We start from the raw sequence: 26,503 nt of genomic DNA, 5'->3' as shown, positions 1-26,503 counted from the left end.
ATGTGGATCGCCTTCCTTTGATTTGAGGCGTCATGAAGAAACCAGAGTGCCTGCTAGCACAGGGCCTGACACATAAAAGAGCAGTAAATATTTATCCTGGTTGGGGATGGAGGATTGTGAGGGTTGGTAAGGGTCCCGGCCCTTGAGCCGCCTCTTAGGATGCAAACTGATCCCCACTAATCCAAGGATACCTGCTTCACACTAGTCCGCAGTCCCACTGCGCACGCGCTTTGCTCAGGCGCGCCCCCCAGCCCACATATGCTAATCACTGCGCTCTGGAGTACGGCCTCTCCGGGGAAAATGCAAATCACTCCTTTTGGTGTCCGAGGACTCCCATTGTCCCGTGGTAAGATTATGCAAATAAACTGGCCTCAGGTCTAAGAACCCCGCCGAACTGGAATTCCCCCTCCCCCAGCGCATCTCATCTTTAAAGCGCGTTCCTGCTACGCACATGCACGCGCGAGCGCTGCAGTTCTTGTTCAGTCCGGCTGCGGACTGTACCAAGTAAACCCGGACAACGAGGGGCAAAGCCCGGAACCCCCTGCGTGGGCCTCGACGACGGCCTTACTCGGATAGCCCCTCTTCACACTGTGCGCCAGGAATGGTCCATCTCGGCGCGCAAGCGCCCTAGGCTCTTCACGCCCCTCGCGCTCCTTCCTACCCTACTTGTAGCGCAGGCGCCGAGCCCGGGCGTGCAGCCGCCGCAGCCGCCTCTGCCGCTGCCGCTGAGCCGGAGCGGGGGCCGCCCTCGCCGGTGAGTGTCCGGGATGAGGTGCGCGGGGCATGCTGGGAAGCGGGCGCTACGGCACCACTGCATGATGGGAGTGACGGCTCCAGTCACGGAGGAGCCGGCAGCGGTCTTGGGCCGTGATGGCCTGAGGGCGAGACATAGGCTACCTTTTCTCCCCCAACGGGGCTCCGTGCCAACCGGGCACATCCTGGAAAAACAGGACGCCCTGCCCTAAACGTGTGGGAGTCGGTCCGCTAGTCGATACAGGCCTGGTGCATTCTGGGAAGGTTTACCCTAGCTTCTTGCGGGGAACCGGTCCCTTTTGTCACACACCCTCCACTTAGCAAGCATTTTGGAAACTTGGAGTGATTCAATGCAGAGCACCTTGGAAGGTGGTCATTACAGGCCTGAGGCATCCTGGGAAGAATTGCCGCAGGGCATTGTGGGGAATGGTTTTTATTGACCCGTATAACGTTTTGCTCTGGCCTACTTACCCCAGCACTGTGGGAAGGGGTGCCTATTAATGTTCTTGCTGGGTATCTTGGGAATTTATTGCTATAGGCTCAGAACATTGTGGGGTCTCCTCCACGTGGTATGAAGTATTCTCATTTATGCCCCTCCAAAGTCATGGGAGCCAGCCTGCCGCCATAGTCATTTAGGAATGGGACTTGTGCACCAAGGAATGCCTCCACCCGACCTCTGGAATAGCCTAGAAAGGTCTTTGTGTGATGTGGACCTGGGGAAGGGTAGGTTAGCCTGGTAAGCATGTCTCCAGGTAATCTCATAGGAAGTCCTGATTGTCCCTGGTGTGTAGTCTTGCCAGTTGATAACAGATAAACAAATGTACGTCCCAAATATTGCATGACACATCCTATGTGTGTGTGTGTGTATATATATATACATATATATTTTTTTTATCCTCACCTGAGGACATTTTTCCATCTTTTGTTCAGGTAGAGTGGGAGGGAGAGAGAGGAACAGAGAGAGAGAGAAACTTCGACGTGAAAGGAACACATCGAGTGGCTGCCATCCGCACGACTGACCAGGGCCGGGGACAAACTGCAACCACGGTACGCGCCCTTAGCGGGAACCGAACCTGGATCTCTCAGGACCGCAGGTCGACGCTCTAACCGCTGAGCCAAACCGGCCAGGGCACATCCTATGTATATTAAATAATTAGTTGTTTATCTGAAATTCAATTAAAAATTTTTTTTTTCTTTATTGAATTTAGAGATAGAAACATTGATGAGAGAGAACATCGATTGGCAGCCTTTTGCATGCCCCCCACTGGGGATTTGGCCCACAACCTAGGCATGTGCCTTGACCGGGAATCAAACGGGCGACCTCTCGGTGCATGGGTCCATGCTCAACCACTGAGCCACACCGGCTAGGCTATCCGAAATTCTAATTTAACTGGGCATCGTCTGTTTTTATTGACTAAGTCTGGCAACCTTATCCTGACATAAAGTAGAATTCCCAAATCAAATGAGGCAATAGGGTATTTTGAGATCTGTTCTCTGCCAATTGTGAATCTTCTCTGTCCTTAAAGCTCATATCCAGGTGTCTGAAAAACTCCCTTGCAGTTAATGCGAGCCCTCCCATGCCCCAGCCTCCTTTAGAGTCAATCCTGATCTTTTTCTGCTTAGTCCCTGGCATTAAACTTGACCTCTAGACTCTGAAGGAATGTGTATTTTCCACCATTGTATTCCTAGTACCCCGCACAGGCCTTGGCATATAAGAGGTGTAGCTGAGGCTGCCAGCACCTTCACTGACTTGCTCTGCCTGGCCCTCCCTGTTAGGAAGTGCAGTGGAAGACAAAGAAGTGATGTGTGTGTGTGTGTGTGTGTGTAGGGAGGTATTGGTGAAGAGGGAGAGAAAGGAGAGGAGTTAAGAGAAGGCTTCTTGGTAGAGGCAGAGGTAATATTTGAGCTGGGAAGAAGTACAGAGGTTCTTGTGTTTAAGGTGAGCTTCGGAGGGTGAGTAGTTCTCCAAGCTGACAAGAGGGAAGGAGGACATTCTAAACAAGAACAGCAGGATTTGCTAAGACCCACAGGTGTGAAAAGTCCTAGTATGCTCAGGGAGAGGGAGAAGTCTGGATTGGCTGGGGTTTATAGAGTCGGGAGTGGGAGTAGTAACAGCCACTATTAATGGAATACCTGACATACACAGCAGTTTATATGAATGAACCTACTGAATCTTCGAAAAATATTTTCAGCTGAAGGATCATTTTTTGAGAGGTAGGATGATGTGGCTTCAAATCCTAGCTCATGTACCTACCAGTTGGTGTGACTTTGGACTGCTTGTTAATCCTCTCTGTCAGTTTTTTCATCTGTACAAAGGAGATAATCTGTTTCAACACAGTTATGAAGAGTACATGAGTTAAGTCCTGGAAGCCCTTTCTGTATTGAGAAGGAAACAGGCTAGAGAAGTTAAGGCCGTTGCTTAAAGCTGTACAGTTAGAATATGGCAGATTTAGGATTCAAACTTAGATATTATCTTGCCAAGGTGTAAATTGATATAGAACTAGGGCTGACATTCACAGACTAGCGCAGCCATACCAGTTGTTTAAATATTTAAATACTTCTAGACTGGTTGGTGTATCACCACTACACCAAGTAATCAGTACCCCTAATTGCCACTTTGGATCCTCCCCCAACCCCAGACTTTCCTAGAATCCAGCAACTAACTGATTAATGCCTAGCATAGGACCATGTCCCAATCTCAGTTCTGATTCATGCCCTTGCTAGTACTAACCTTAAAATATTTGAAATGTTATCCTTCCCCACCCCACTGAATAAGAACCACAGACAGTTTTGTGGCCCATAGGGGGAAATTAAGGTCTACATAGGGGCAGGGCCTGCAGTCAAGGCCCAGTAAGCAATCAGGGGCAGAGTTGGGGTCCTTTGCCTTCTCCCCATCACTGAGCACACAGCTGAGTCTGGGGAGGCGGATGCTATGTAAAAATTTATTGAGTCACCACAGGCCTTTCCTTTCTCCCTCCAGCATCCCTCTACCTGCTAACATCCTGCATTAGAGAACTTGTGGCCAAGGTATAGCTGTGGAGAGCTGGCCAGGGAGGGACGCTGCCTAGCTGCTGCTCTGCTCCTGTCTCCTGTCCCCTCCTCTGGCCATGACAGAGACTCGTGAGCCAGCTGAAACTGGGGGCTACGCCAGCTTGGAAGAAGATGAGGAGGACCTCTCTCCAGGTGAGGTGGCTTTAGAGGTGGTGATGTTGGCTTGAATATCATCCTGGCTTGGGAGAAATCTTGAAGGGGAATTGCTTCTTGTCACACTAAGTGTTCTATTCTGACTGGGACTTAGTACCCTGCTAGGGGATCCCTTCCAGCTGATACTTCCAGGGGTTGTAGATTGGCTGTTACTGCTCCCCTTGCTGGGGGTTCTAGCTCGGCTGTGATCACTCTCCTTTCTGGGGGTTCTAGATCGACTGCGACCTCTCTCCTTTCTGGGGGTCCTAGATTGGCTGTGAGCTCTCTCCATTCTGGGGGTTCTTGTTTGGCTGTGATCTTGTTCCTTGCTGGAGCTTCTAGATTGACTATGATCTCTTTCCTTGCTGAAGGTTCTAAATAGTCTGTGATCTCTCTCTTTTCTGGGGGTTCTAGTTCGGCTGAGATCTCTTTCCTTGCTGGAGCTTCGAGATCGGCTGTGGTGTCTCTCTTTTCTGGGGGTTCTATTTCGGCTGAGATCTCTTTCCTTGCTGGAGCTTCGAGATCGGCTGTGGTGTCTCTCTTTCCTGGGGGTTCTAGTTCGGCTGAGATCTCTTTCCTTGCTGGAGCTTCGAGATCGGCTGTGGTGTCTCTCTTTTCTAGGGGTTCTAGTTCGGCTGTGCTCTCTTTCCTTGCTGGAGCTTCTAGATTGGTTGTGATCTCTCTCTTTTCTGGAGGCTCTGATTTGGTTGTGATCTCTTTCCTTGCTGGAGCTTCTAGATCGGCTGTGATATCTCTCTTTTCTGGGGGTTCTAGTTCGGCTGAGATCTCTTTCCTTGCTGGAGCTTCTAGATCGGTTGTGCTGTCTCTCTTTTCTGGGGGTTCTAGTTTGGTTGCGATTTCTTTCCTTGCTGGAGCTTCTAGATCGGCTGTGATCTCTTTCCTTGCTGGAGCTTCTAGATCGGCTGTGATCTCTTTCTTTTCTGGGGGTTCTAGTTCGGCTGAGATCTCTTTCCTTGCTGGAGCTTCGAGATCGGCTGTGATATCTCTCTTTTCTGGGGGTTCTAGTTCGGCTGAGATCTCTTTCCTTGCTGGAGCTTCTAGATCGGCTGTGATATCTCTCTTTTCTGGGGGTCCTAGTTTGGCTGAGATCTCTTTCCTTGTTGGAGCTTCTAGATTGGCTGTGATCTCTCTCTCTTCTGGGTGTTCTAGTTTGGCTGTGCTCTCTTTCCTTGTTGGAGCTTCTAGATTGGCTGTGATATCTCTCTTTTCTGGGTGTTCTAGTTTGGCTGAGATCTCTTTCCTTGCTGGAGCTTCTAGAGTGGTTGTGATATCTCTCTTTTCTGGAGGCTCTAGTTTGGCTGTGATCTCTTTCCTTGCTGGAGCTTCTAGGCCTGCTGTGATCTTTTTCCTTACTGGAGCTTCTGTATCGGCTGTGATATCTCTCCTTTCTGGGGCTTCTAGATTGTCTGTGATTTATCTCCTTGCTGGGGGTTCTAGATCGTCTGTTATCTCTCTCCTTGCTGGGGCTTCTAGACTGGCTGTGACTTTCTCTTCTGAGGGTTCTAGATTGGTATTGACCTTTTTCCTTGCTGTGGGTTCTAGACTGGCTATGTCTTCTCATCTGGCTGGGTGTTTCCTTCCAGGTATGACTTCTTGCCGTACTATGATTTCTCTTCCAACTTTGACTTCTCATTCTGCTGTGGGTCCGCTTCCGACTGCGACTTCTTGCCCTTCTGGGTGTTCTAGACCGGCTATGACTTCGGGTCCTGCTAGGGGTGCTAGACTGGCTATGACTTCGAGTCCTGCTGGGTGCACTACCCTGGTTGTAACTCTTAGCCATACTGGACATTTCATTTGGGCTGTAACTCTGTTCCCTGCTCAGGGTAATCATTTGACTCTGACTCTTTACCCTCCTCAAAGATAAGAGTAAACCTATCTCTTTCCAAGGAGTTATGGTGGGGCTATAACTCTTTGCTCTACTGGGGGTCACAGCCAGCCTGGAATTATTCTCCACACCTGAAGTTCCTGGTGGGCTAGAATTCATCTCTCTGCTCATATTTCTAGACTGGCTCTCACTCCTTTCCCGGTGGTTGTTTCTAGGCCGGCTATAAGTTTTCTTCCCACTCTGTTTTTGCTGGGAAGTAGTTCTTACCCTGCTGGGTGTACTTTGTTTGGCACCCTGAGTTCTCATCCTGCTGGGAGTGCTGGCCCTGCTGGGTGACCTTTTGGAATTTTGGCTTCCCCTTCTGCCAGGAGCTCTGCCTCGGCTGTGTGTGCCCTTTCGGTGGTGGTGTCTTACCCCTCCAGACTTGTTGGCTTTGCTGGCCCTGGTGTCAGTGCTGGCCCTGGTATCGGTGCTGGCCTTGCTGGGTGTTCTCGTTCTGCTGTGGACTTGGGACCTGCTGCTGGGCTGGTTAGAAGGGGCTGTCTTTGTACTTTCCCATTTGGTGGACTTGGAACTGCTGGGGCTTGTGACTGAGTTGGGAGCTGTTGACGGCTTGCTGGGCACTGAAGAGCTGTTGGGCATTGCTGATTTAGTGGTCTTCAAGGAGGGAGAAGGCTTGGGAGACACTGTGGGCATCGAGGGTCCAGTGAATGCCAGAGACTTGCTGGGCTTGGAGGATCTTATAGGTGGAGAAGGCATGGTGGGTGCAAAAGGGCTTGTGGTCCTGGAAGTCACAGTGGACATGAAAGACCTGGTAGCTCTAGATGACCACCTGATTGCCTTTCACAGGCCAACTGCATGAAGTCATAGTGGGCATTGAAGACCCTGGAGGGTAGGTGGTGTGAAGTCAGAGGTGGGAGGATAAAGAGGGGTGGGGCCCTATCCCAAGGTCAGAGATGTTTACTGTGTTTTGCACATTGAGCAAATGTCTCCTAAGGCTGACTCAGGCTCAGCATTGCTGGGTACATAGGGACAAGATGCTGGGTCATCCTGCCTCCAGGAGTCTCCAATCCCAGACAGTCACTGATTAGGTGGTCAGATTGTGTTAGGAGGGCCCAGAGGAGAGAAACACTGACTGCCTGGGGAGTCAGGGAGGACCTCACAGAGAAGGTGAGCTGGAGCCTTAAAGAAGAGCAGGAGTTTGCTGCTAGAAATGGAAAAGGTGGCTCCAGTTGGGAGAAAGAGGCAATGGCCTGGAGGAGAGAGGGAGACCAGGACCTTGGGGCCACCCAAGCAATGAACCAGACAAATCCCCTGCTTTGGGGACAAGCAATAAACACACAACTAGATGTTGTATAAAATAAGTTGAGGAGAAAATAAGCCGAGTTAGGGGCATAGGGCGTGCTGGGGAGGGATTGCTAGTTAGAGTGACCGGGGTATCACTAAGTAGGTCACACTTGAGCAGAAGTGTGGCAGAAAGGCAGGAGCAAACCTTAATCCATCTCCAGAAAGGCTGGCAAGCCTCCAGGCCCTTGGGCGGGTACATGTCTGGGGTGTGGAGGAACAGTGAGGAACCCTTGTGGCTGCTCAGTTGTAATAGGGTCCCTCTGGGCTTCCAGGGACGACTGGGGAGGGGGCCAGCATGAACGCAGGGCACTGTTGCAGTCCTACTTTCGGCACGTTCCTGCCACTGCACCTAAAGAAGCATTTCCCACACTGCTACCAAAGTGGGGACTGCTCTCTCCTGGACCATGGCTTGTGTGTGCACCCCTCAGACAACTGCTGATGTCACCTCTTCCTATGCATGAACTTAAATTTTTTTTTTTAACTTAAACTTGTCCTAGGCATGTCCTTCATATGCACGAAATCATAGTCATATGTCTATGGTTACACATAAATCTTTTAATTCACTTAACTAGGTGTGTGTGTGTGTGTGTGTGTGTGTGTGTGTGTAGTCATGTGGCACATAATGACATTCTGGTCAAAAACTGAACACATGTGCTGTAGTGGTCCCATAATGGAGCTGAAAAATTCCTATTGCCTAGTGATGTAGCCATCTTAATGGCGTCACACAGCACATTACACAAATACCAGTGTGTTACAGTTACCTACTGTAAACATTGTGTTCAGTACAACATGCTGTACAGGTGTGTAGCTTAGGAGCTATAGGGGGACAGAATTTGTCACCCCCAAATACAGTTAACCCTTGAACAAGGAGGGTTTGAACTGCTTGGGCTCATTTGTAAGGAGGATTTTTCAGTTGACCCCCTGTAGGTCTATTTAGCATAACGATTATTTTAGGCTGGTTTTTTTTCCCCCTCAGAAACAGCAGTCAGGAGAATCAAAACCAAGTGGAAGTTATACTTTGTAAAAGACATTTACATTTGTAAGGGTGTCTCCTTCAAGTACCTGGAGGGGGGATGACTTTATCTCTAGAAACTTTAATCTGTGAGGGAATACAGGGATGTAAATCTGCATAACCTTACTCTTGGTTATTGCTCTTTCTGGTAATCTGCCATAGCTGACTCCTCCTACCCCCAGTATCTTTGTCTTCAACTGAGGAAGGTATGTAAGGTGGTGGCTTTAGTCATTTTGTTGAGCAACTCAGTTTTCCTGAGTCTCTTCCATGCATACAGGGGGTCTGTCTTTGTTACAGCCAAGAACCTAGAAGGGTAGAGGGAAATTATTTTTCCTCCCCACAGGGCAATACCCTAGGTATATAGTAGGCTAGATGGTCTAGATTTGTGTAAGTGGTTTCTGCAATGTTTGCACAACAGAATCACCAAATGATGCATTCTCAGAACGTATTCCTTTCATTAAGCAGCACATGACTATATATAAAGTCACATGTATCAAAGTACATATAGCCCCGGCAAGTTTGGCTCAGCGGTTAGATAGTCGGCCTGCGGTCCAGAGAGACCTGGGTTTGGTTCCCACTAGGGGCACGTATCTCGGTTGCAGTTTGTCCCCGGACCTGGTTGGGTTGTGCAGGTGGCAGCCACTCAATGTGTACCTTTCACATTGATATTTCTCTCTCTCTCTCTCTCTCTCTCTCTTCCTCTTCCTCTCTCCCACTCTCTCTGAACAAAAAATGGAAAAATGTTCTTGGGTGAGGATAAAAAAAAAAAAGTACACACATACTTACTGTGTGTTTTAATTTGCTTAAATACTGGTTCAAATGTTTGTCTCTAAAATGATCTGGCATAGGCAAGCACCCATATTTAGCTTTTCCTGGTAGAGCTGTGTGACTGGAGGCCTGACTGCTCTATGCCTCAGTTTCCCCATTTGTCACTTAGGAATAATAACAGTGCCTCTCTCACAAGGTTGCTGTAAGAATTAGGTGAGTTAATACATGAGAGTAAGGCTCTTCCAAAAGCAATGCACACTGCTGCTGTTGCTGTTATTTTTACTATTCCTAATTTTACTGCTATTTTAACCTTATTAACCTTATTAACCTCCTAAGATGCAGTTCTTGCAAGACATTCATTGGCTGAACACGCAGACACTGAGCACCTGCTGTGTGCCAGGCCCTATTCTATGCAATGGGCAGCCATCTGTGGGGAAGGGCAGGATTGTTCTCAGGTCATTCTCTGTAGCTGGTGTCAAGCCTAAATGGGGCTTAGGGAGGGGACAGCTACCCAGGCACAGCCCTCTGTCCTTTGATGCCGCTGTTTTTCCCCACTGTCCCCTACAGGCCCTGAGCATTCCTCTGACTCCGAATACACACTCTCAGAGCCAGACTCCGAAGAGGAAGAAGATGAGGAGGAGGAGGAAGAGGAGACCACTGATGACCCTGAATATGACCCTGGCTACAAGGTGAAGCAGCGCCTGGGTGGGGGCCGGGGTGGCCCATCCCGCCGGGCCCCCCGTGCAGCACAGCCCCCGGGCCCCCCAGCCCAGCCCTGCCAGCTCTGTGGCCGCTCACCCCTTGGGGAGGCCCCACCAGGCACCCCACCCTGCCGGCTCTGCTGTCCCGCTACAGCCCCCCAGGAAGCGCCAGCCCCTGAAGGCAGGGTGCTTGGGGAGGAAGAGGAAGAGCCACCTCAGGCTGGGGAGGGCCAGCCCACTGGGAGGGAGGAGGACGAGGACGAGGAGGAGGATGAGGAGGGCACCTACCACTGCACGGAATGCGAGGATTCTTTCGACAACCTCGGGGAGCTGCATGGGCACTTCATGCTGCATGCCCGGGGTGAGGTGTAGGCATAGCCCCACACCCAGGGAGCTTGGCAGAAAGGGTGGGGGGGAGGGGACTGAAGAAATTGGGTGGTTGAAATGGTCTGGGGGGATGTGGTACTGCCTATCTGTGTTGTCTTAGCAGTATGTGTGAAGGCCAGAATAAAAGCCAAATTCTGTGTGTGTCAGTCCAGCGTGTGTTTGGTGTTTGTGTGTGTATGTGTATGTGTGTTTATGCTCCGTGTGTGAGGCATGCGCCTGGGCATCTGTCTGCCCCTCATCCCCTTGGGCTCCTTCTTGGGTGAACTGTAGGATCAATGTTTGCCTAGATAATTAACATTTACTAAATACTGTATGTTTAATGTGGTTTCCATGTATTTGCTCTTAGACTCCATGATGTACAGGCTCAAATACAATAGAATTTTGTTTCTTGCTCACATAATAGTCCAGGGTGGGTATTTTAGATAGGCAAGCAACCTTCTCCATCTAGTGATTTGGGGACCCAGATCATCTCATAAGCCTGTTGTCATCCATATGGTCATGGCTGAGTGGCCATAAGCCCTAGCCCAGAAGTGGCGGATACTGCTTCCATTTACGTTCCTTTGCTGAGAAATTAGTCATGTGGCCACAGCTCACTTCAAGGGAAAGGTCTGGGAAAGGTGGCCAAGCCAAGTGCCCAGAAAGCAGAAAATGGTTTGTAGAGGACAGCTCGTGTTCTCTGCCACTTTGCCTAAGAACCTTCACAAAGAAGACTTTCATTATAATTATAACTACACTTCCTAAGCGCTTCCTGGGTGCCAAGTGCTGGTCCAAGAGCTTTATATATGTTGTGCATCTAGGAACTTACAAAAATAGAACCTTAATTATAATCAGTTGCCATTTTCCTAGCACTTACAGAATTCTGTATTTTATTTGCATGAGATCATCAGGTCCTTAGAATAACTCTGAGGTAGGGACTGTAATCCATTAATTCATTTCACAAACAGCTTTGAGGGGACCTGTGTGTTAAGCATTAGGAATATGCCTGTGAATAAAATCAAATCCCTGTACTCAAGGAGCTTATGGGGGTGGAAAGGGGCCACTGGTGGGGACAGACAGTAAACAAGTAAGATGTAGCATATGCTGGGTGATGATGAAAAATAAAGCTGGGAAGGGAGAAGAGTTCTGGAAGGGGGTTGCAATTTTAAATAGTATAGTCCTCTCTGAGGAGGTGACAGACCTGAAGGAGGGAGGGAAGGAGCCATGGGAGGAACCTTCCAGGTGGGAGGAGGCAGGAGTCTGTCCTGATCAGGAAGGCGTTGGAGCAGAGGGAAGGGGGGCAGAGCTGGAGGGATGAGTTTGGAGGGGAGCAGACAGCCAGCTCCTTACAGCCTTGTCTAAACTTTGGCTCTTGCTCTGAGATGGGAAGTACTAATTCACAGAAGTTTGGCACCAAAGCTGCTTTGAAAACAGAAGCCTAATTATAATGATAATGATAGCTACCATTTACTGAGCATTTACTGTGTGCCAAGCCCTGTTCTAAGGCGCTTTACGTGTGTTAACTCATAGAAGCTTGGCAACTAAGAACCTTCGAGAATAGAACCTGAATTACCGTAATGGCCATCATTAAGTCATCGCTCACAGTGGACCAGGCCCTGGGCTAAGCGCTTTATATGGACAATCGCCTCGGATTCTTATGAGGTAGGGACTATTATTTATTTACTCATCCATTCAACAATGATTTGAGCACTTATGAGATGCAGGCACTATTTGGGAAGCTGGGGGTAGAATGATGAACAAAGATCACTGCCTTTGTGGAAGTTATATTATACTGGGGAAGACGACAGACACTTAGATATTTAAGTAAAATATAAATGTATAGAAGGTAGTAAGTGCTGTGAAGGAAAAGGGAAGGGGGGAGGTAGGGAGGTGTGTGTGTGTGTGTGTGTGTGTGTGTGTGAAGTAGTTCCAAATAGGATGGTGAGGAAAGCTTCACTAAGAAGGTGACATCAGAGCAGAGACCTAGAGGAGGGGAAGGAGTGAGTCTGTGGCTGTCTGTAGGAACAGCACAGCACAGATCCTACTTGGGATGTTTGTGGTAGAGTGCACAGGGCCAAGAGGCTATTGCCGAGGAAGGCAGGGAAGACACGGTCAGAGAGGGGCAGAGGACGAGGCCATGTAGACCATTATACTGACTTTGACTTTCTCTTTGAGTCTGAGTCATACTCATAATCCTTAGAGGCATAGGGTCTGCTATCATAATCAGCAACTACGACTGGGTCACAGAGACATTGAGTTTTTGCTAGAGGTCACAGCTAGTAACTAACAAAACCCAGGTTTGATTCCAGACAACTAGGTGCAGGGCACGCATTCTTAGCCATGAAGCCACACACCAGAAATGGCAGGCTGGCTGTTCCCAGCCACTGTCTGACTTGCAGGAGTGTATTTGGTCTCCACTGAATTACTGAGGTTTTTTAATCACATTGGTTACCAACATTTACAAATGGAGCAGATTTGACCTAGCTGGTATGGCTGAGTTGGTAGGAGCATCATCCTGTTCACCAAAAAGTTGTAGGTTCAATCCCCAGCCCTTGTTGAGACATATGCAGGAGGCAACTGATTGATGTTTCTCTCTCACATCGATGTTGTTTTAATCCCCCTTTCTTTTTCCCTTCCCCTCTCTAAAAATCAATGAAACTGTAAGGATTTAAAAGGGGGGTGGGGGGGAGGCATGGATTTCATAAAGAAATGGAGGTTTCCGGCTTCTCTTGAAAAATTGTGAGATCTAGCTTGCTGAACCCATAATCCCATGGGGCAATAATTTGATAGAGCTGAGTAAGGGTCACCTCATGTTAACATGGGGCATTCCCTGCCTCATGCCCAGTCCCCATCATCTGATATCTGGACCCTTCACACCCGCTTGCTTGCTTGCTTCATTGATTTATGTTACCTGCTTGGCCCAAAGAATATTTGCATTTGATGCCTGTTACAGGATGTTAGACCAAAGCATCTGTCTCTTTTTTTTTTTTTGCATTTATCTTCAGACAGAGCAGGAGGGGTAGAGGGAGAGAGAAACATCCACGTGAGAGAGACACATGGAGTGGTTGCCACCCACACGACCCCAACCGGATGGGGACAAACTGCAACTGAGGTACGTGCCCTGAGTGGGAACCGAACCTGGGACTCTCTGGTTCACGGTCGATGCTGTAACTGCTGAGCCAAACTGACCAGGGCTCTTTCTCTTTTTTTTTTAATTGATTTTTAGAGAGAGGAAGGAAGGGAGGGAGAGAGAGAGAGAGAAATATCTATCGGTTGCCTCTCCCATGTGCCCCTACCAGGTAGGTATCAAACCTGTAACCTGGATATGTGCCCTGACTGGGAATTGAAGCTGCCATCTTTGGTGTACAGGACAATGCTCCAACCAACTGAATTACACTGCTCAGCCACACTGACCAAAGCATCTTTCAAAGCCCATACTTTTCATCCTAGAAGCTCTGAATCTCAGAACCTGACATTTATCCACTGAGGCTTTTATACCCACTGTAGTTTAGCATTACTGAATCTCAACATCGTCAAAGCAGGAATGCACAGCTCATCAAAACAACATGGATGGATTTTATTTCCTGGGGCAGCATGTGTAAGCCCTCTTCTGCCCTAAGATAGGGCTTTCTTTCTAAGCACAGATGTAGAGAATTATCCATTTGTCAGCAAAAATTCCTAAGGATCAAGAGAGCCTGGGAATCTAGAGACCCAGTGTGGTGCCATTGGGGTCATCCCATTCCTTGAGATCCAGAGTATGGAAAGAAGCTGGGAATTCCAAAGAGAGGATTTAGTACAGGGAATTAGTCACACAGGTGTTAGAAGGCTGGGAGCACAAATATAAAAAAGTGAGATAACCAAGAAATGGGTCTGCAAGAAGCTCCCACCTCTAGGATTGGGATACAGAAAGAGAGGTGAGATGCCCAGAACCCAATAGGTGCTTGAAGGACAGGCCACGTATGGCTGGTGCAGGGGCCAGTGGTGAGGTACCATGCTGCTGGTGCTTAAACCTCCAGAGGGGTATAGTGCCTGTGTGAGTATAGAGAGGTTCCTTACACAAAGCAAGGTGAGGCACTTTCCCCTTCTTCCTGCCTTCTTCTACCCATACCTCTCATGGGCAGAACTTCAAGGAAACCAGCTCTCTAAGGCAGGCTGGAGGCAAACACTGTCCTAAGTGCTAGGGATGAAGAAATGAGGAAGGCATGACACTTGCCCTCAGGAGTTTGGATTCCAACATAAGGACACAGATAATGAAATAAACATGTGGGATAATTCCAGCTGTTGGAGAGTGCTGGGAAGAAATTAAATCAGCATAATTAAGGGTTGGAGGTGCTACTTCAGCCAATCAGGTCGAGGACCTCTGAGGAGGTGCCCCATGTTGAGACCTGAATAAGGAGGCCTTGCAAAGTTCTAGGTAAGCACTCCAGGCAGAGGGAACAGCAAGTGCAAAGGCCCTGAGGCAGAAGCCAAACTGGCCTGTGTGGCTGGGAGTTGAGATTGCTCAGTGGGCTGGGGCTGTCATTGTTAGGTTTTGTGGGTAAGGCCTTCAGAAGTTCTTTATGGGATGCCTTTGGAGGGTTTTAAATGAGAAGTGATGTAAACTGATTTACATACACACTGGTGGGCTGTAGTAGAGCCTGGAAGGGGGCAGTTAAGAGAGTAGGGCTGGGAGAGAAGTAATCTGATTCTTCAGCAATTTAGAAGTAGAGTTCACAGTTTGCTAATATGTTGGCAGTTGTGGTAGAGGTAGGGGCTACAGGTGTCATGGTGACCCATTTTAAGTTTGCAACTCCCCTTTGTCATCTAGGTGGCGGTATCTCATGAAGGGGAATCTGGGATTTGGGCTGAAGATATAAAGATTTGGGAGTCACCAGTTACACTATTTAAAGTCTTGTGAATCTATGACATCTGGAGAGTGTAGAGAGAACAGGAAGCCAAGGGTGTACTTGGGCAGGCAGCTATCTATCTTGGGAGAGCATGTGGGATTAGATCCTTATGTTTGGGGGAGGGGACTGCTGTGGGGGTGGTATGAAACTTCTGGGCTTTCACCAGGTGCCAGAGGAAATGCTTGGCTTTGGTGAAGTTGGTATCTTAGAAAAAAGTGATGGCCAACTGACTCCAAACCAGTTTCTCCCTAAGTCACCCCAGCAAAGAGATCTACACCAGCTAGCCGTGCCCCAAATCCTACACACACACAACCCTGATACAAGTAGTATTTCTCAGGGCAAACTTCTACTGTAATGGACTATATGGTAACTATTTTAGGCTTTGTGGGCCATATGATTGTTGCGCCTTCTCGAATCTGCTGTCCTCTGTGAAAACAGCCATATACAATATGTAAATGAGTGAGCATGACTATTTTACAGTAAAACTTTATTTGCAAAACCAGGAGGCAAGCTGGATTTGGCCATAGTTTGCAGACCCCTGCCTTAAGCTATAAATTACGCTGTTTGTGACAGAGACCCAAGCAAATGGCAGCTTAAACAAGGTAGAGGCTTATTTCTCTCTTTCATGACAATAGGGAAGTGGGTGTTCTAGGGCTGATATGATGGCTCTGTTGTATGAAGTTGACCAGGGACCCAAACTCCTGCTATCTTGCTGCTCTGCCATTCCACCTGTTGCTTTCATGGTCCAGGATGGCTGGATACCATGTCCACATTCCAGGCAGGAAGGTGGAGGAAAGGCACATCCCTTTCTGAAGCTTGAAGACTCTGCCCAGGAATTTAGCCAGAACTCAGTTACACAGCCACAGGTAGCAGCGAGGGAATCTGGGGAATGAGGTCTTTGTAGCCACCATATGCCTAGCTAAAAATTGGGAAACAGCTGTCAGTCACTACCAAATCCATCCCACCTGTGGGTTTTAAAAACATCCTCAGTTTAAATGATTATTTTATACAGGGCATCAACCATTGTCTCTAGAGGCAGGGCAGGTAATGCAAGGGAGTAAAACTGGCCTGGTGAGACTCAGCCATGGGTGGGCTTTTCAAGCGCTGAAAATAGGATTCTAATGGGAAATTTCCTAATGTTGGCCAAATACAACAGTAAACAGAAGGTATCTCTGTTTGATTCCAAACCAGTTTCTTCACAGGGCCAGGCTGGCTCTGCCCTGAACTACCCCTGCTCGTGTTGTTCTTATGTACTCTGCAAATTCCTGCTGAAAAGCCAGAGTTCGTTGTTTAGATATCTTAGTGTAGAGCACTTCTGTTTTTAGATATTATTTCTGTTAATTTATTCATGCCATCTGACCTACACGTATAAAAAATATTCCATGACCAGAACGGTACATAAGATTATTTAAATGGTCAATTATCAGGGTTGAAAGAAGCAAAGTCACCCAATGCCATGGCCCCTTGAGTGGGAAAGGCTGGCAGAGGGTGTGGAGGAGACAAGGACTTGAACTGCAACCCCCACCTCACTCAGTACAACTCTTAACTTTGCTGCCCGTCCCTAAAGGCCAGAGCTGCTCTATGTCTCGGACCCATCTGGTGGCATTACAGGCCAGCAACACCTCACTTTCCCTGCCCCCATTCAGGCAAAAATCCAGGGCAATTTGCTCCTACAGCAAATGGCATCCATCTGGGAAGAATTAAAGGTGATTACACAATCTGCAGCTACTTGTGATTTCAAACTATTTAATTGGAAATGAGGGAGATACAAATAATTTTCCCTCTTATTTTTTTTTTAAATGAAAGATCTCACTATTGTCTGATTTCACTGTTTCCCCGAAGGTCTTTCTGTCCTTCAAAGACTGAAGCTCTAAAGAGCATCTTCTAGGGGCTATTATCAGGAGCCCTTTGCCTTTCCAGGGAGGGAAGCAAATTCCTCCAAGGGTCCATCCCATATCCGAGGTGGGTCCCACCAGCCACAGAGCCCCCACTGCCCTGGGGAGGGCTGAAGCTGCATTCAGAGCTCCCCACGGGCATGCCGGATATAGTGTTGATGCAGCCCAGCTTCTTGGGCAAAGTCCTGACCACACTCAGTGCAGGCGAAGGGGCCAGGAGTGGAGTGGGCCTCATGCACCTGGCGGTGCCGCCTCAGAGAAGTGGCCTGCCCAAAGGTCTTGCCGCAGTCAGGGCAGGGAAAGGTGGGCTGGGCAATGGTGGGTGCAACTGGCAGGGAGGGCGTGGTGGCAGGACTGTGGCTGCGCTGGTGGGCTGTCAGGGCCTTGGAGGAGAGGAAGGAGCGGGCGCAGGTGAAGCAGATGAAGAGAGCCCCCTGCAGCTTCTGGGCCACGAAGTCCGCTGGGTGCTCCCGCTTCATGTGACGCTCCTGGAACTTGGGATTGGCGAAGGTGATGAGGCAGCGGGTGCACTGCAGGGCCCTCAGATGGCCTGAGGGATGTGGGGAGAAGTCGGGGGAGGCCAGCAAGAGTCTCCAGGACCTCTCCCAAGCCCCAGAATCATGCCAACAATTAACATTCAGTGCTTACTGTGTGCCAGTCTGCATGCCAGGGCTGGACAGCACCAGTACAGGCAAATTATTATTGATCTGTTTTATGGATGAGCAGACTGAGGCTCAGAAAAGTTAGGCAACTTGTCCAGTCATGAGGTTAGGAAATGAAATGGAGGAGTCAGGACTGGAACCCAGGGAGTCTTTCCTTTCAGTACAGCTGTGTGACTAGAGCACAGCCTCTGGAGCCAGACTGGCTCTCCTACTTCCCAGGCAGGTACAACAGTTTCCTTGTCTGGAAAATGGAGTCATAACCATATCAGTTTCTACCTCATAGGGCTTTGTAAGCAATAAATACATGAACTTATATAAAGTGCTTAGAACACTTTATACAGTGGTTTGCAATTATTACTCTTGAGATGGAGAAAAACAGCCCCACAGCCGGGAGCTGGCCTGGCACTCACAGCTAGGCTTTGGCATTCTGTTTAATATAAACAATTTCACAGAACATCATCAGACAAGGCCACACTGACAAGCAACAAAACTATGCCATAATAGCATTTGAATAAAGACAAAACTTTAACCTGTCCAAACCACAAAAATGACCAAACACCCCCCTGTCCTGGCTGATACAAGTAGCTGCTGCTGCTTTACAAATCATAGCTGTGCCTTGCTTCATTTCTCTGCCTTCTAGGTAAGCTGGGTTTTGTTGTTGTTGTTGTTGTTTTTTGTTTTTTGTTAATCCTCATTTGAGGATATTTTCCCATTGATTTTTAGAGAGAGCGGGAGGGAGGGAGAGGAAGAAAGAGAAACATCAATGCGAGAGAGACACTTCGATTGGTTGCCTCCTGCACAACTCCCACTGGGCCAGGGATTGAACCTGCAACCCAGGTAAGTGCTCTTGACCGGGAATCAAACCTGAGACCCTTCGGTCTGCAGGATGATGCTCTTAACTGCTGAGCCAAACTGTCCGGGGCCTAGGTAAGATTTATTAAGATCGCCAACCATAGAATTGCTCTGCTCCTGGCACCATCCAATCCAAAGCAAAACCCCTCTTCCTTTAACCCTCCCCCAAATCACAAACCCCAATCCTATAATCAGTCCTTTGTGACACTATTACTGAAATGCCCCATGGTGCCACTATAATGTGTGTGCTTTCTCAGTACAGTGAGCAATAAACTGACTTGTTGACTTCGGGCATGTTCCTGGGGGTCTTTGACTAGAAGGCACTGACACTGTGGCTGTCATTGTTACAGATACTTAACTTCTCTTTGCCTCAGTTCCCTCATCTGAATGTGAAAATAACCAATTTCATAGGGTGTTAGGACTGAATGAGATGAGTGTAGTAAACATTCAGTAGGAGCTATTGGTATTATGTCAAATTGGCTACCTTTATTACCCTCAAACTTTCTGCTTTGTGGCTAATCCCCAGAACAGCCCTGTGAGGTAAGTAGAGGTGGGTAATGGCAGCCCTTTTTCACAGCTAGGGAAACCAAGGCCCAAGTAGCACTGAAAGTCTGGGGAAGAGTTGGAACTGGAACCTTGGGGTTCCTCTTACAGTCTCTGCTGTTTCCCAGCCACATCTCCCACCCCATGCCTCTCTGGATGCCACTTTGTCCCTCTGAGCTGCATCCCATTCATACTTATGTGAACAGAGCAAGGTGAGTACATCTGAGCTAGCTAATAAGGGTAAAGATGGGGAGTGGTAATTCCTGGTAGGGCAGCTCCCAGTCACTGAAATGCTATAGAAATCCTTTAGCATCAGTTCCTGCACCCCACCCTCTGGCCAGTGGTACTCACAGATGTTGCCTCCTGTACGGCGGGGACTGCTCGCCTTGGATGAATCCTGCTGCTCCATGGTCTCTTCGGGAAGTGGGTCCTCCATGGTGACTAGGACCCCTCTGGTCAAGAGAGGAGGACGCATGATAGAAGAGTAAATCAAAATTTGTCACTCACCTATTGCCAGCCTTAGCCCGCTAATCCTATGACCTTTGATATAGAGGCTCTCTTTGCCAGCCTTGGACCCCTGCGAGACACCACCTCCTTAAACTCTAACCTAATGGAGCATTCACTAGAGAAACTTCAACCCTCCCAAAAGATTCGACTCCCTGGGTTTGTGACTCAACCTTAGAGTCATCTCACCTGTGTGAGACCCAAGACCCACATCAAACTAGCTCCCTGAACTCAGAGTGTGGAACCCTTGACCTCTGGCACCATCCTCATCCCCGTCTCTCCCACACATCTTGAGGCAGGTAGTGGTACCCACAATGTAGCCTGCCTCTTCCCAGTAGACAGCCTTTCCTGACATCCGTAACTTGTTCCACCCAGAGCCCCCGCCTCCTACGCGCGCTTTCAGGTGCTGTGTCCGGCTGCCTCAAGCACCGCCCTAGGCTCCCCTCCCCAGGCTGGTAGCCCAGGCCTCCGCTTTTCTCCAAAACAGCAGAAGGCTGCCTGTCGCTGCGCCTGTCAGTTGCTCGTCACAGCGCCATCAGCCGGAGGGAGGCAGGGTTGGGCCCACCGAGTGTAAGGTCCCGGTGGTTTCCACGCTCTTTCATCTGATGGCCCCTCGAAGCCGAGAGCCCGGATTGCCATCCGGCAGTAATACAGTCGTGCCCACTCGGCCCTGAAAATAATGGAAGGGGTCCTTCTCTGCACTAGGGTGCGTTAAGATGACGTTGCGAGTCACCCTTTCCGTACAGACCTAAACTCACTGCGCAGGTGTGCTAGGCGCTCCTGGTACGCATGCGCGCTGCCTTCCTTATTGTTCAAGGTCCTGCGGCAGCCGGAGTTGGGGAGCAGGCTCCCTGGGGCCATTCTGCGCAGGCGCCGGGAAGGGCTGTGTCCCTGAGATCGCACTTCCAAGACATACCGCCTCCTGAAAAGAGTGACGTCAGGTTAGAGCTCCAGGAACGCATCTGGACGTCCCCAAATCCCGGCGCTCCAGCGTCTTCAGCCCACCTCAGTCCGACGCTAGGGGCGGGGCTTCTCGGCGGCCGACCGGCCACCGTCAACGGAGCCCGCCAGTGTGCTCGGTTAGTGATTTGGAAGGGAGGAGTGGGGGATAAAAACAAATATGTCCCTGAGGGAGGAGGCTCTCAGTTTTTGAAGGAGAAAGAGAAACATCCATAAAGAGGATCGGACCGGGCTGGGGAATAGGGTCTAAGGCGCCGGATTTCTAGGTCCCTGGGATACCCGAGAATGAATGAAGGGGACAGGGTGGAGGACTGAAGTCTAGGACCAGAGTGGGGTGACTAGGAAAGAAAACAGCTGGGTGTTCCCTGACCCCGATCTTCCCCATCGCTTGCTTTCCAGCTATGCCTCTACCGCGGGGTGATGTGACTGCCTTGTTCCTGGGGCCTCCGGGCTCGGGAAAATCCGCACTGATTGCAGAGCTGTGCAACAAGGGTGTGGAAGTGGTGGAGATCCCCGATGGACGACCAGACCCTGGGATCCCCAGCCTGAGAGCTGCAGGCCCAGGCCTCTTCCTGGGTGAGCTGAGTTGCCCACCCGCAGCACCAGGGCCCTGGGCAGCGGAGGCTAACGTGCTGGTACTGGTGCTGCCCGGCCTCGAGGGGAATGTGGAGCCTTTGGCCCCAGCACTGGGGGAGGCAGCGCGGGCCGCACTGGCCCGAGGGACCCCGCTGCTGGCTGTGCGGAACCTCCGTCCTGAGGATTCACAGAATGAAGCCCAGGCCCGGGATGAGACAGCGGCCCTGCTGGACAGTGCGGGGTTGGGAACCGTGCCTCTCTACGTGCTGCAGGCCGACTGCAGTAGCAGCAGCAGCGATAGCTGCAAGGAACTGGAGCGCCTGAGGGCGACGCTGCAGAGCCAGGCAGAGGCGCTGCAGAGGTGAGCGCAGCATTTTCAGGGTGGATTAGGGAGGCTTGGTCCTTTAGTCTAGACATCACCCCCGGAGGTACTATTTTTAAGGCTTTCAGACCCCACCCCAGAGAGTTTGAGGACCAGCCTTAATGGGATATCTGCGGGAGGCCCTGCTCCCGAATCCAGGTCCCTCCCCCTCAGCGAAGGTTTTGAGATCAGCAATGCTCCAACCAAGCAAGCGCTGGGTGCTTGACCCTCTTCTGTCAGATAGGCCCCGCCCTAGGCAAGAGTCAACTGGAGGTACAGAACTGTCATCCAGGTCCCACCTCCTGAGAGTGCTCTGAGGTCAGAAATCCCACTTCCTAATAAGAATTCTAGAAGAGGCTGGGACCTATCACCCAAATACTGCCCCAAGGCAAAAGTTTGAAGAAGGCCTGACTCTTACAAGCTTGTGATCCTCACGAAGATTTTACCAGAAGACTTGTCTCACATCTTCCTCATTCTTCCCAACAGCTTCTTTCTCAGATGACCACACTCGCCCCAAAGCCACACCTTCAATGAGCTTCATTATTTCTGGGGACCCTTCCCTACTGCCTTTCTTTTCCTTTTTATTCTCACCCGAGGATATTTTCCATTGCTCTTCAGATAGAGTGGAAGGGAGAGAGAGAGAGAGAAAAACATTGATGTGAGAGGCACATCAATTGGTTAACTCCCCCACTGGGCCAGGGATCAAACCTGCAACCCAAAGTACGTGCCCTTGACCAGGAATTGAACCTGAGATCCTTCGATCCACGGGCCAATGCTCTAACCGCTGAGCCAAACCAGCCAAGGCCCCACTGCCCTTTTTTTTTTTTTTTTTTTTTAATCCTCACCCGAGGACATTTTTCCATTTTTTGTTCAGGTAGAGTGGGAGGGAGAGAGAGGAAGAGAGAGAGAGAGAGAGAGAAACATCGATGTGAAAGGAACACATCGAGTGGCTGCCACCCGCACAACCGACCAGGGCAGGGGACAAACTGCAACCGAGGTACGCGCCCTTAGCGGGAACCGAACCCGGGTCTCTCAGGACCGCAGGCCGACGCTCTAACCGCTGAGCTAAACCGGCCAGGGCGCTGCCCTTTTTTTAAAATATCTTTTTCTTTTTCTTTCTTCTTTTTTTTTTTTTTTATCCTCACCTGAGAACATTTTTCCATTTATTGTTCAGATAGAGTGGGAGGGAGAGAGGAAGAGAGAAACATCGATGTGAAAGGGACACATTGAGTGGCTGCCACCCGCACAACCAACCAGGGCCGGGGACAAACTGCAGCCGAGGTACGTGCCCTTAGCGGGAACCGAACCCCGGTCCCTCTGGACCGCCGGCCAACGCTCTAACCGCTGAGCCAAATCAGCCAGAGCCCCTCCTGAATTTTTTATCCCAACCCCAGCTGCCTCATTTCATAGAGTCAGATGAGGCTTGGGGCGGGGCAGCCTCTTCTCCAGGCCCACTGCTCATCTATTTTCTTTAGCCATGTCTCCTTTGTGAAAACTAGTAGATGAGGTTTCTCCCCTGGTCTTTATTCCCCTCCTTACACCAGTGTCAGGAAAGAGCCTTCTTGGTGACCTTGCCCATGTCAAGTAGTGAATAGTGCTACATTTTCGTTTAGTTCACAATACAGTCACGATTCTGTCTTTGCCCCAGACCCCACCTGTGTGTGTTTTGCCCTGTGTAGCACAGCCTTTTCTTAACCTTGCAGTCCCTAAGAAGAACCTTGCCCCCAAAGACTCTGTGCCAGGGAAGATTTAGCTGTGTCCAGTTTTAGGCTCTGTTGGAAACCTAACTTTATTCAAGCCAACCCAGCCCTGATTTAACCCTCTCCCTTTTCTTCATAGCCCTGATTTCTATTTGCTGGCCCATTAACTGCCTCCCTCCCTTTCCTGCCCCTTCCTCACTCAAGATTATTCATGAAGTACCTACCACCCTTGTCATCATAGTCCATTCAGTCCTATCTTCCTATCCCAGATCTCCTGGGCTTAAGCCCCTCTTCTGCCCTTGACCCTATCCCTTCGTGTCCCTACAGGCTCCTGCCACCAGCTCAGGATGGCTTTGAGGTGCTGGGAGCAGCTGAGCTGGAAGCTGTGCGTGAGGCCTTTGAGACTGGAGGCCTGGAAGCAGCACTGTCCTGGGTTCGTGCTGGCCTGGAGCGACTGGGTAGTGCGCGGCTGGACCTGGCCATAGCTGGCACCGCTGACATGGGCTTTGTGCTGGACATGCTGCTTGGGTTGGATCCCTGGGACCCAGGTGCTGTGCCTGCTTCTTTGCCTGCTGGGCCCACACCCTATCCTGCCCCAGAGCGCCCCAATGTGGTGCTCTGGACCGTGCCTCTGGGCTCTGCAGCCACAGCTGCCGCCCCGCACCCCACCCACTATGACGCCCTCATTCTTGTCACCCCTGGGGCTCCCACTGAGGAGGATTGGGCCCAGGTACGGCCCTTGGTGCTACCGGATGCCCCCCTCGTCTGCGTGCGAACAGACGGCGAGGGCGAGGACCCGCAATCTCTGGAAGAAGAGGAAAAGGCAGAGAAGCCCAGCGGGGAGAGCTTAGAGAACGCAGGCGGAGGGGGGTTGGAGGATGCACGCAGAGAAGGAAGGGAGAAACACAGCACTGGGCCACAGAAAGCGGGCGAAGTGGGAGATTCAGAAAAAGCGGGCAGGGAGAGTTTACAGCAGGTTGGTGTCAATGCGAAGCAATCGGACAGTGGGGACACAGAGCGTGCAGCTGCCTGGAGCCCGGAGGATGAGACCTGGGAGGTGCTGGAGGAGGCACTGCCGCCAGTTTTCCCTCTGCGGCGAGGCGGACTCCCTGGGCTCTGCCAGTGGCTGCGGCGTGCGCTTCCCCCAGCCCAGGCAGGAGCGCTGCTGCTGGCGCTGCCACCCACGTCCCCACGTGAGGCCCGAACCAAGGCTGCAGCACTGCGGTCTGGGGCATGGCGGCCAGCTCTGCTGGCTAGCCTGGCCGCAGCAGCAGCACCAATACCTGGGCTTGGCTGGGCCTGTGATGTGGCACTTCTGCGAGGTCAGCTGGCAGAATGGAGGCGGGCGCTGGGGCTTGAACCCGCAGCACTGGCCAGGCGGGAACGCATACTGGGCTTGGCTCCGGGGGAGCTGGCAGAGCGGACACGCTTCCCTGGCCCGGTGACACGTGCTGAAGTGGAGGCGAGGCTGGGTGCATGGGCGGGTGAGGGCACTGCGGGGGGTGCAGCGCTGGGTGCACTCTCTTTCCTGTGGCCCGCAGGTGGCGCAGCAGCCACTGGTGGTCTGGGCTACCGTGCAGCCCATGGTGTCCTGCTGCAGGCGCTGGACGAGATGCTGGCTGACGCAGAGGCAGTGCTGGCACCCCATGCGTCTGCTCAGTGAGAGTTGGAATGAAGGCCAGGGCTTCCCGGGTCTCCGCGACCTGGCTACTTGGCTACTCTAAGTCCAGTTTAGAAGAATGGAGTTTGGGGGTCCAGACTCTGGCATGGGATGTCTGGGCATCTGAAAGAACAGAGCTTTGTATTGCCACTCAGAATCCTGGTGCTTCAGAGAGATGAGACTTGCTGCTTGCTGGGATATGTGACTTCTAGTTACCCGGATTCCTGGGTCTTGAAGGGGAATAAAATCAGAGGTCAGTACTCCTCTCATTTCTCTCGGGATCATGGGACAGTACCCCTAGACTTGTGTCCTGAAGGGAGTTGAGGGTGGATTTCTGGAAGGGGGTATTATCTTAGTTTCCAAAGGAGTAGATACTGGATGTATTAGACATCTAGTCCTCCAGGGATTGGGGGAATGGAAGGCCTGATTCCTGATGAAGGATGTCTCCATCATACTGGGGATTCCAGAATGGAGGAAAGGGTCTGGGTACTCCAGGGAGCTGGAACTCTTGGACTTATGAGCTATGAAGGGATATAGGGTCTAGGTTTTCTAGAGAGAATAGGTCTGCACACAGCCTCTCAGGTCCTCAAGAAGCAGGGGACTTTGAACCTTCATGGGGGCAGGGGCAGTCTCTGAAGTCTCGGACTCCTGGCTCCCAAGAGGACTGTGGACATTGGTTCTTAATTCCTAGTTGGTGGGAGGTCTGCATCTAGAGGAGGGAACGGGGCTGTGACAGAGCTAGAAACTCTTCAGTCTGTTTTGGGGAGTAGAGAGATGTCCAATGTTTGCTCCTGGTGGGGGAGGGGGGCTCCAGCTGTTGTGGGGAGGATGGTAACACAAAAATGAGGGGAGGAGGTAAGGGGGGCATGGTGGGCTCTGGGAGTAGCCAGACACCAGGAATGAGGCCTAGGTATGGAAGGGCCGGAAACCCATACCTCAGAGGTATCTCCTGCAAATCCCTAATGGATTTGGGTCCCTGAAACTGCCCCTCTCTGTGTGACTTGGACTGGGAAGGGATAAGGCTGCTCCCATTTCACGGGTGCTGAGTGATATGGGAGCTCTCTGGAGAGTCTGTTCCTCTGTCCCACTCTCCTTTAGTGGTTTCTACTTTTTTGGTTTCTGTTGTCATTAAACCTGAACCCTTTCTGGCCTTGGTATTTTATACACCTGCTTTTTTGGAGAAGCAGCTGTACTGCTTCACTAATCCAGACATTTCTGTGTTGGCTCCCTTGGTGTATACAGAGAGTGTCGCAGTGAGCAAGGGACCCAAAGGACAGCTGGGCAGGTGTTCCAGCCTGTGGGAATGTGCTATGAGTGAGGCAAAGGCAGAAACCACAATGCTTGGAATATTCTAGGCTGCCACCTACATGTGGAGGAGCAGCCACAGGTCACAGAATTCCTCAGTGGCAAAAACAGCAAGGGGGGGTCCTGAGAGGCCATCCAGTAGGATCTCTTTTATGATAGCTGGAGAGAGCAAAGCTCAGAGAGGACAGGCTCTAGACCCAGTAGCACACAGCAAAGTCCTATGTGGTCTGGCCCCTGCCTGTTCTCACACTCTGCCCTACCCCATTCCCCAGCTAGCTTGCTAGATCTTCCTTCTGATGCTTGAGTAGGCCACCTGGGGTCCTGCCTCAGGACCTTGGCACTTGCTGTTCATTCTGCCTAGAATGCTCTTCCCCCAAGATTTCTATGAGTGGCTTTCTGTCAGTCAAATCTCAGCTCAAATGTCCCCTCAGAGAGGCCTTCCCTGACTACTCTAACTGAAGTAGCTCACACCCCCCATCATTCATCTTGGCTGGTTAATTTTCCTTGTACCAACTGTTAGTGTAGAAAGTTATTTATTTATTTACCTACTTAGCTATTATCCCCTTGTCTGTCTTATATCACCTAGATTAGTGCTTGGCACAGTAGGTGCTTAGTAAATATTTAAT

At 50.5% G+C, this 26,503-nt stretch overlaps 4 protein-coding genes across 6 annotated transcripts; 2 read left to right on the top strand and 2 right to left on the bottom strand.

Annotated features, from left to right (window-relative positions):
• The first annotated feature begins 682 nt into the window (after positions 1 to 682).
• ZNF428 (zinc finger protein 428) lies at positions 683 to 10,135 on the top strand. Its single transcript, XM_036275167.1, has 3 exons — positions 683 to 754; positions 3,734 to 3,936; positions 9,477 to 10,135. The coding sequence occupies exons 2-3, from the start codon at positions 3,861 to 3,863 to the stop codon at positions 9,980 to 9,982; spliced, it is 582 nt and encodes a 193-aa protein (XP_036131060.1). The 5' UTR covers positions 683 to 754; positions 3,734 to 3,860; the 3' UTR covers positions 9,983 to 10,135.
• On the bottom strand, positions 3,895 to 6,541 carry SRRM5 (serine/arginine repetitive matrix 5). Its single transcript, XM_036275164.1, has 3 exons — positions 5,443 to 6,541; positions 4,507 to 4,872; positions 3,895 to 4,398 (listed from the first exon to the last, which is right to left on the bottom strand). The coding sequence occupies exons 1-3, from the start codon at positions 6,539 to 6,541 to the stop codon at positions 3,896 to 3,898; spliced, it is 1,968 nt and encodes a 655-aa protein (XP_036131057.1). The 3' UTR covers position 3,895.
• IRGQ (immunity related GTPase Q) lies at positions 9,486 to 25,390 on the top strand. 2 transcript variants are annotated; one of them, XM_036275166.1, is made up of 5 exons: positions 9,486 to 9,598; positions 11,504 to 11,635; positions 20,133 to 20,256; positions 20,675 to 21,212; positions 23,240 to 25,390. In XM_036275166.1, the coding sequence occupies exons 4-5, from the start codon at positions 20,677 to 20,679 to the stop codon at positions 24,573 to 24,575; spliced, it is 1,872 nt and encodes a 623-aa protein (XP_036131059.1). In that variant the 5' UTR covers positions 9,486 to 9,598; positions 11,504 to 11,635; positions 20,133 to 20,256; positions 20,675 to 20,676; the 3' UTR covers positions 24,576 to 25,390. The 2 variants fall into 2 exon arrangements, with proteins under 2 accessions (XP_036131059.1, XP_036131058.1); XM_036275165.1 differs by having other exon boundaries at positions 20,133 to 20,394.
• Positions 15,895 to 19,786, bottom strand: ZNF576 (zinc finger protein 576). Of its 2 annotated transcripts, none has more exons than XM_036275168.1 (3): positions 19,629 to 19,786; positions 19,163 to 19,263; positions 15,895 to 17,304 (listed from the first exon to the last, which is right to left on the bottom strand). In XM_036275168.1, the coding sequence occupies exons 2-3, from the start codon at positions 19,245 to 19,247 to the stop codon at positions 16,877 to 16,879; spliced, it is 513 nt and encodes a 170-aa protein (XP_036131061.1). In that variant the 5' UTR covers positions 19,248 to 19,263; positions 19,629 to 19,786; the 3' UTR covers positions 15,895 to 16,876. The 2 variants fall into 2 exon arrangements, with proteins under 2 accessions (XP_036131061.1, XP_036131062.1); XM_036275169.1 differs by having other exon boundaries at positions 19,707 to 19,786.
• Positions 25,391 to 26,503: the final 1,113 nt, after the last annotated feature.

The sequence above is a fragment of the Molossus molossus genome, unplaced genomic scaffold (assembly GCF_014108415.1).
Source record: "Molossus molossus isolate mMolMol1 unplaced genomic scaffold, mMolMol1.p scaffold_m16_p_21, whole genome shotgun sequence".
NCBI classification, from domain to species: domain Eukaryota; kingdom Metazoa; phylum Chordata; class Mammalia; order Chiroptera; family Molossidae; genus Molossus; species Molossus molossus.
This window is presented reverse-complemented; position numbering and strand designations above follow the sequence as displayed.

Bases quoted from the DNA above. Each gene is read 5' to 3' on its own strand.
- ZNF428 (XM_036275167.1), top strand. From the start codon at position 3,861: ATGACAGAGACTCGTGAGCCAGCTGAAACTGGGGGCTACGCCAGCTTG. The intron at 3,937-9,476 runs GTGAGGTGGCTT...TGTCCCCTACAG, and splicing joins TGAGGAGGACCTCTCTCCAG to GCCCTGAGCATTCCTCTGAC.
- SRRM5 (XM_036275164.1), bottom strand. From the start codon at position 6,541: ATGCCTTCTCCACCTATAAGATCCTCCAAGCCCAGCAAGTCTCTGGCA. The intron at 4,873-5,442 runs GTCACAGCCAGT...CCCCCAGAAAAG, and splicing joins TAGAACCCTCAGAAGAGAAA to AAAGAGATCACAGCCGATCT. The intron at 4,399-4,506 runs ATCTCAGCCGAA...GAAAAGAGAGAC, and splicing joins AAGCTCCAGCAAGGAAAGAG to ACCACAGCCGATCTCGAAGC.
- ZNF576 (XM_036275168.1), bottom strand. From the start codon at position 19,247: ATGGAGGACCCACTTCCCGAAGAGACCATGGAGCAGCAGGATTCATCC. The intron at 17,305-19,162 runs GTGAGTACCACT...CACATCCCTCAG, and splicing joins CCGTACAGGAGGCAACATCT to GCCATCTGAGGGCCCTGCAG.
- IRGQ (XM_036275166.1), top strand. From the start codon at position 20,677: ATGCCTCTACCGCGGGGTGATGTGACTGCCTTGTTCCTGGGGCCTCCG. The intron at 21,213-23,239 runs GTGAGCGCAGCA...GTGTCCCTACAG, and splicing joins CAGGCAGAGGCGCTGCAGAG to GCTCCTGCCACCAGCTCAGG.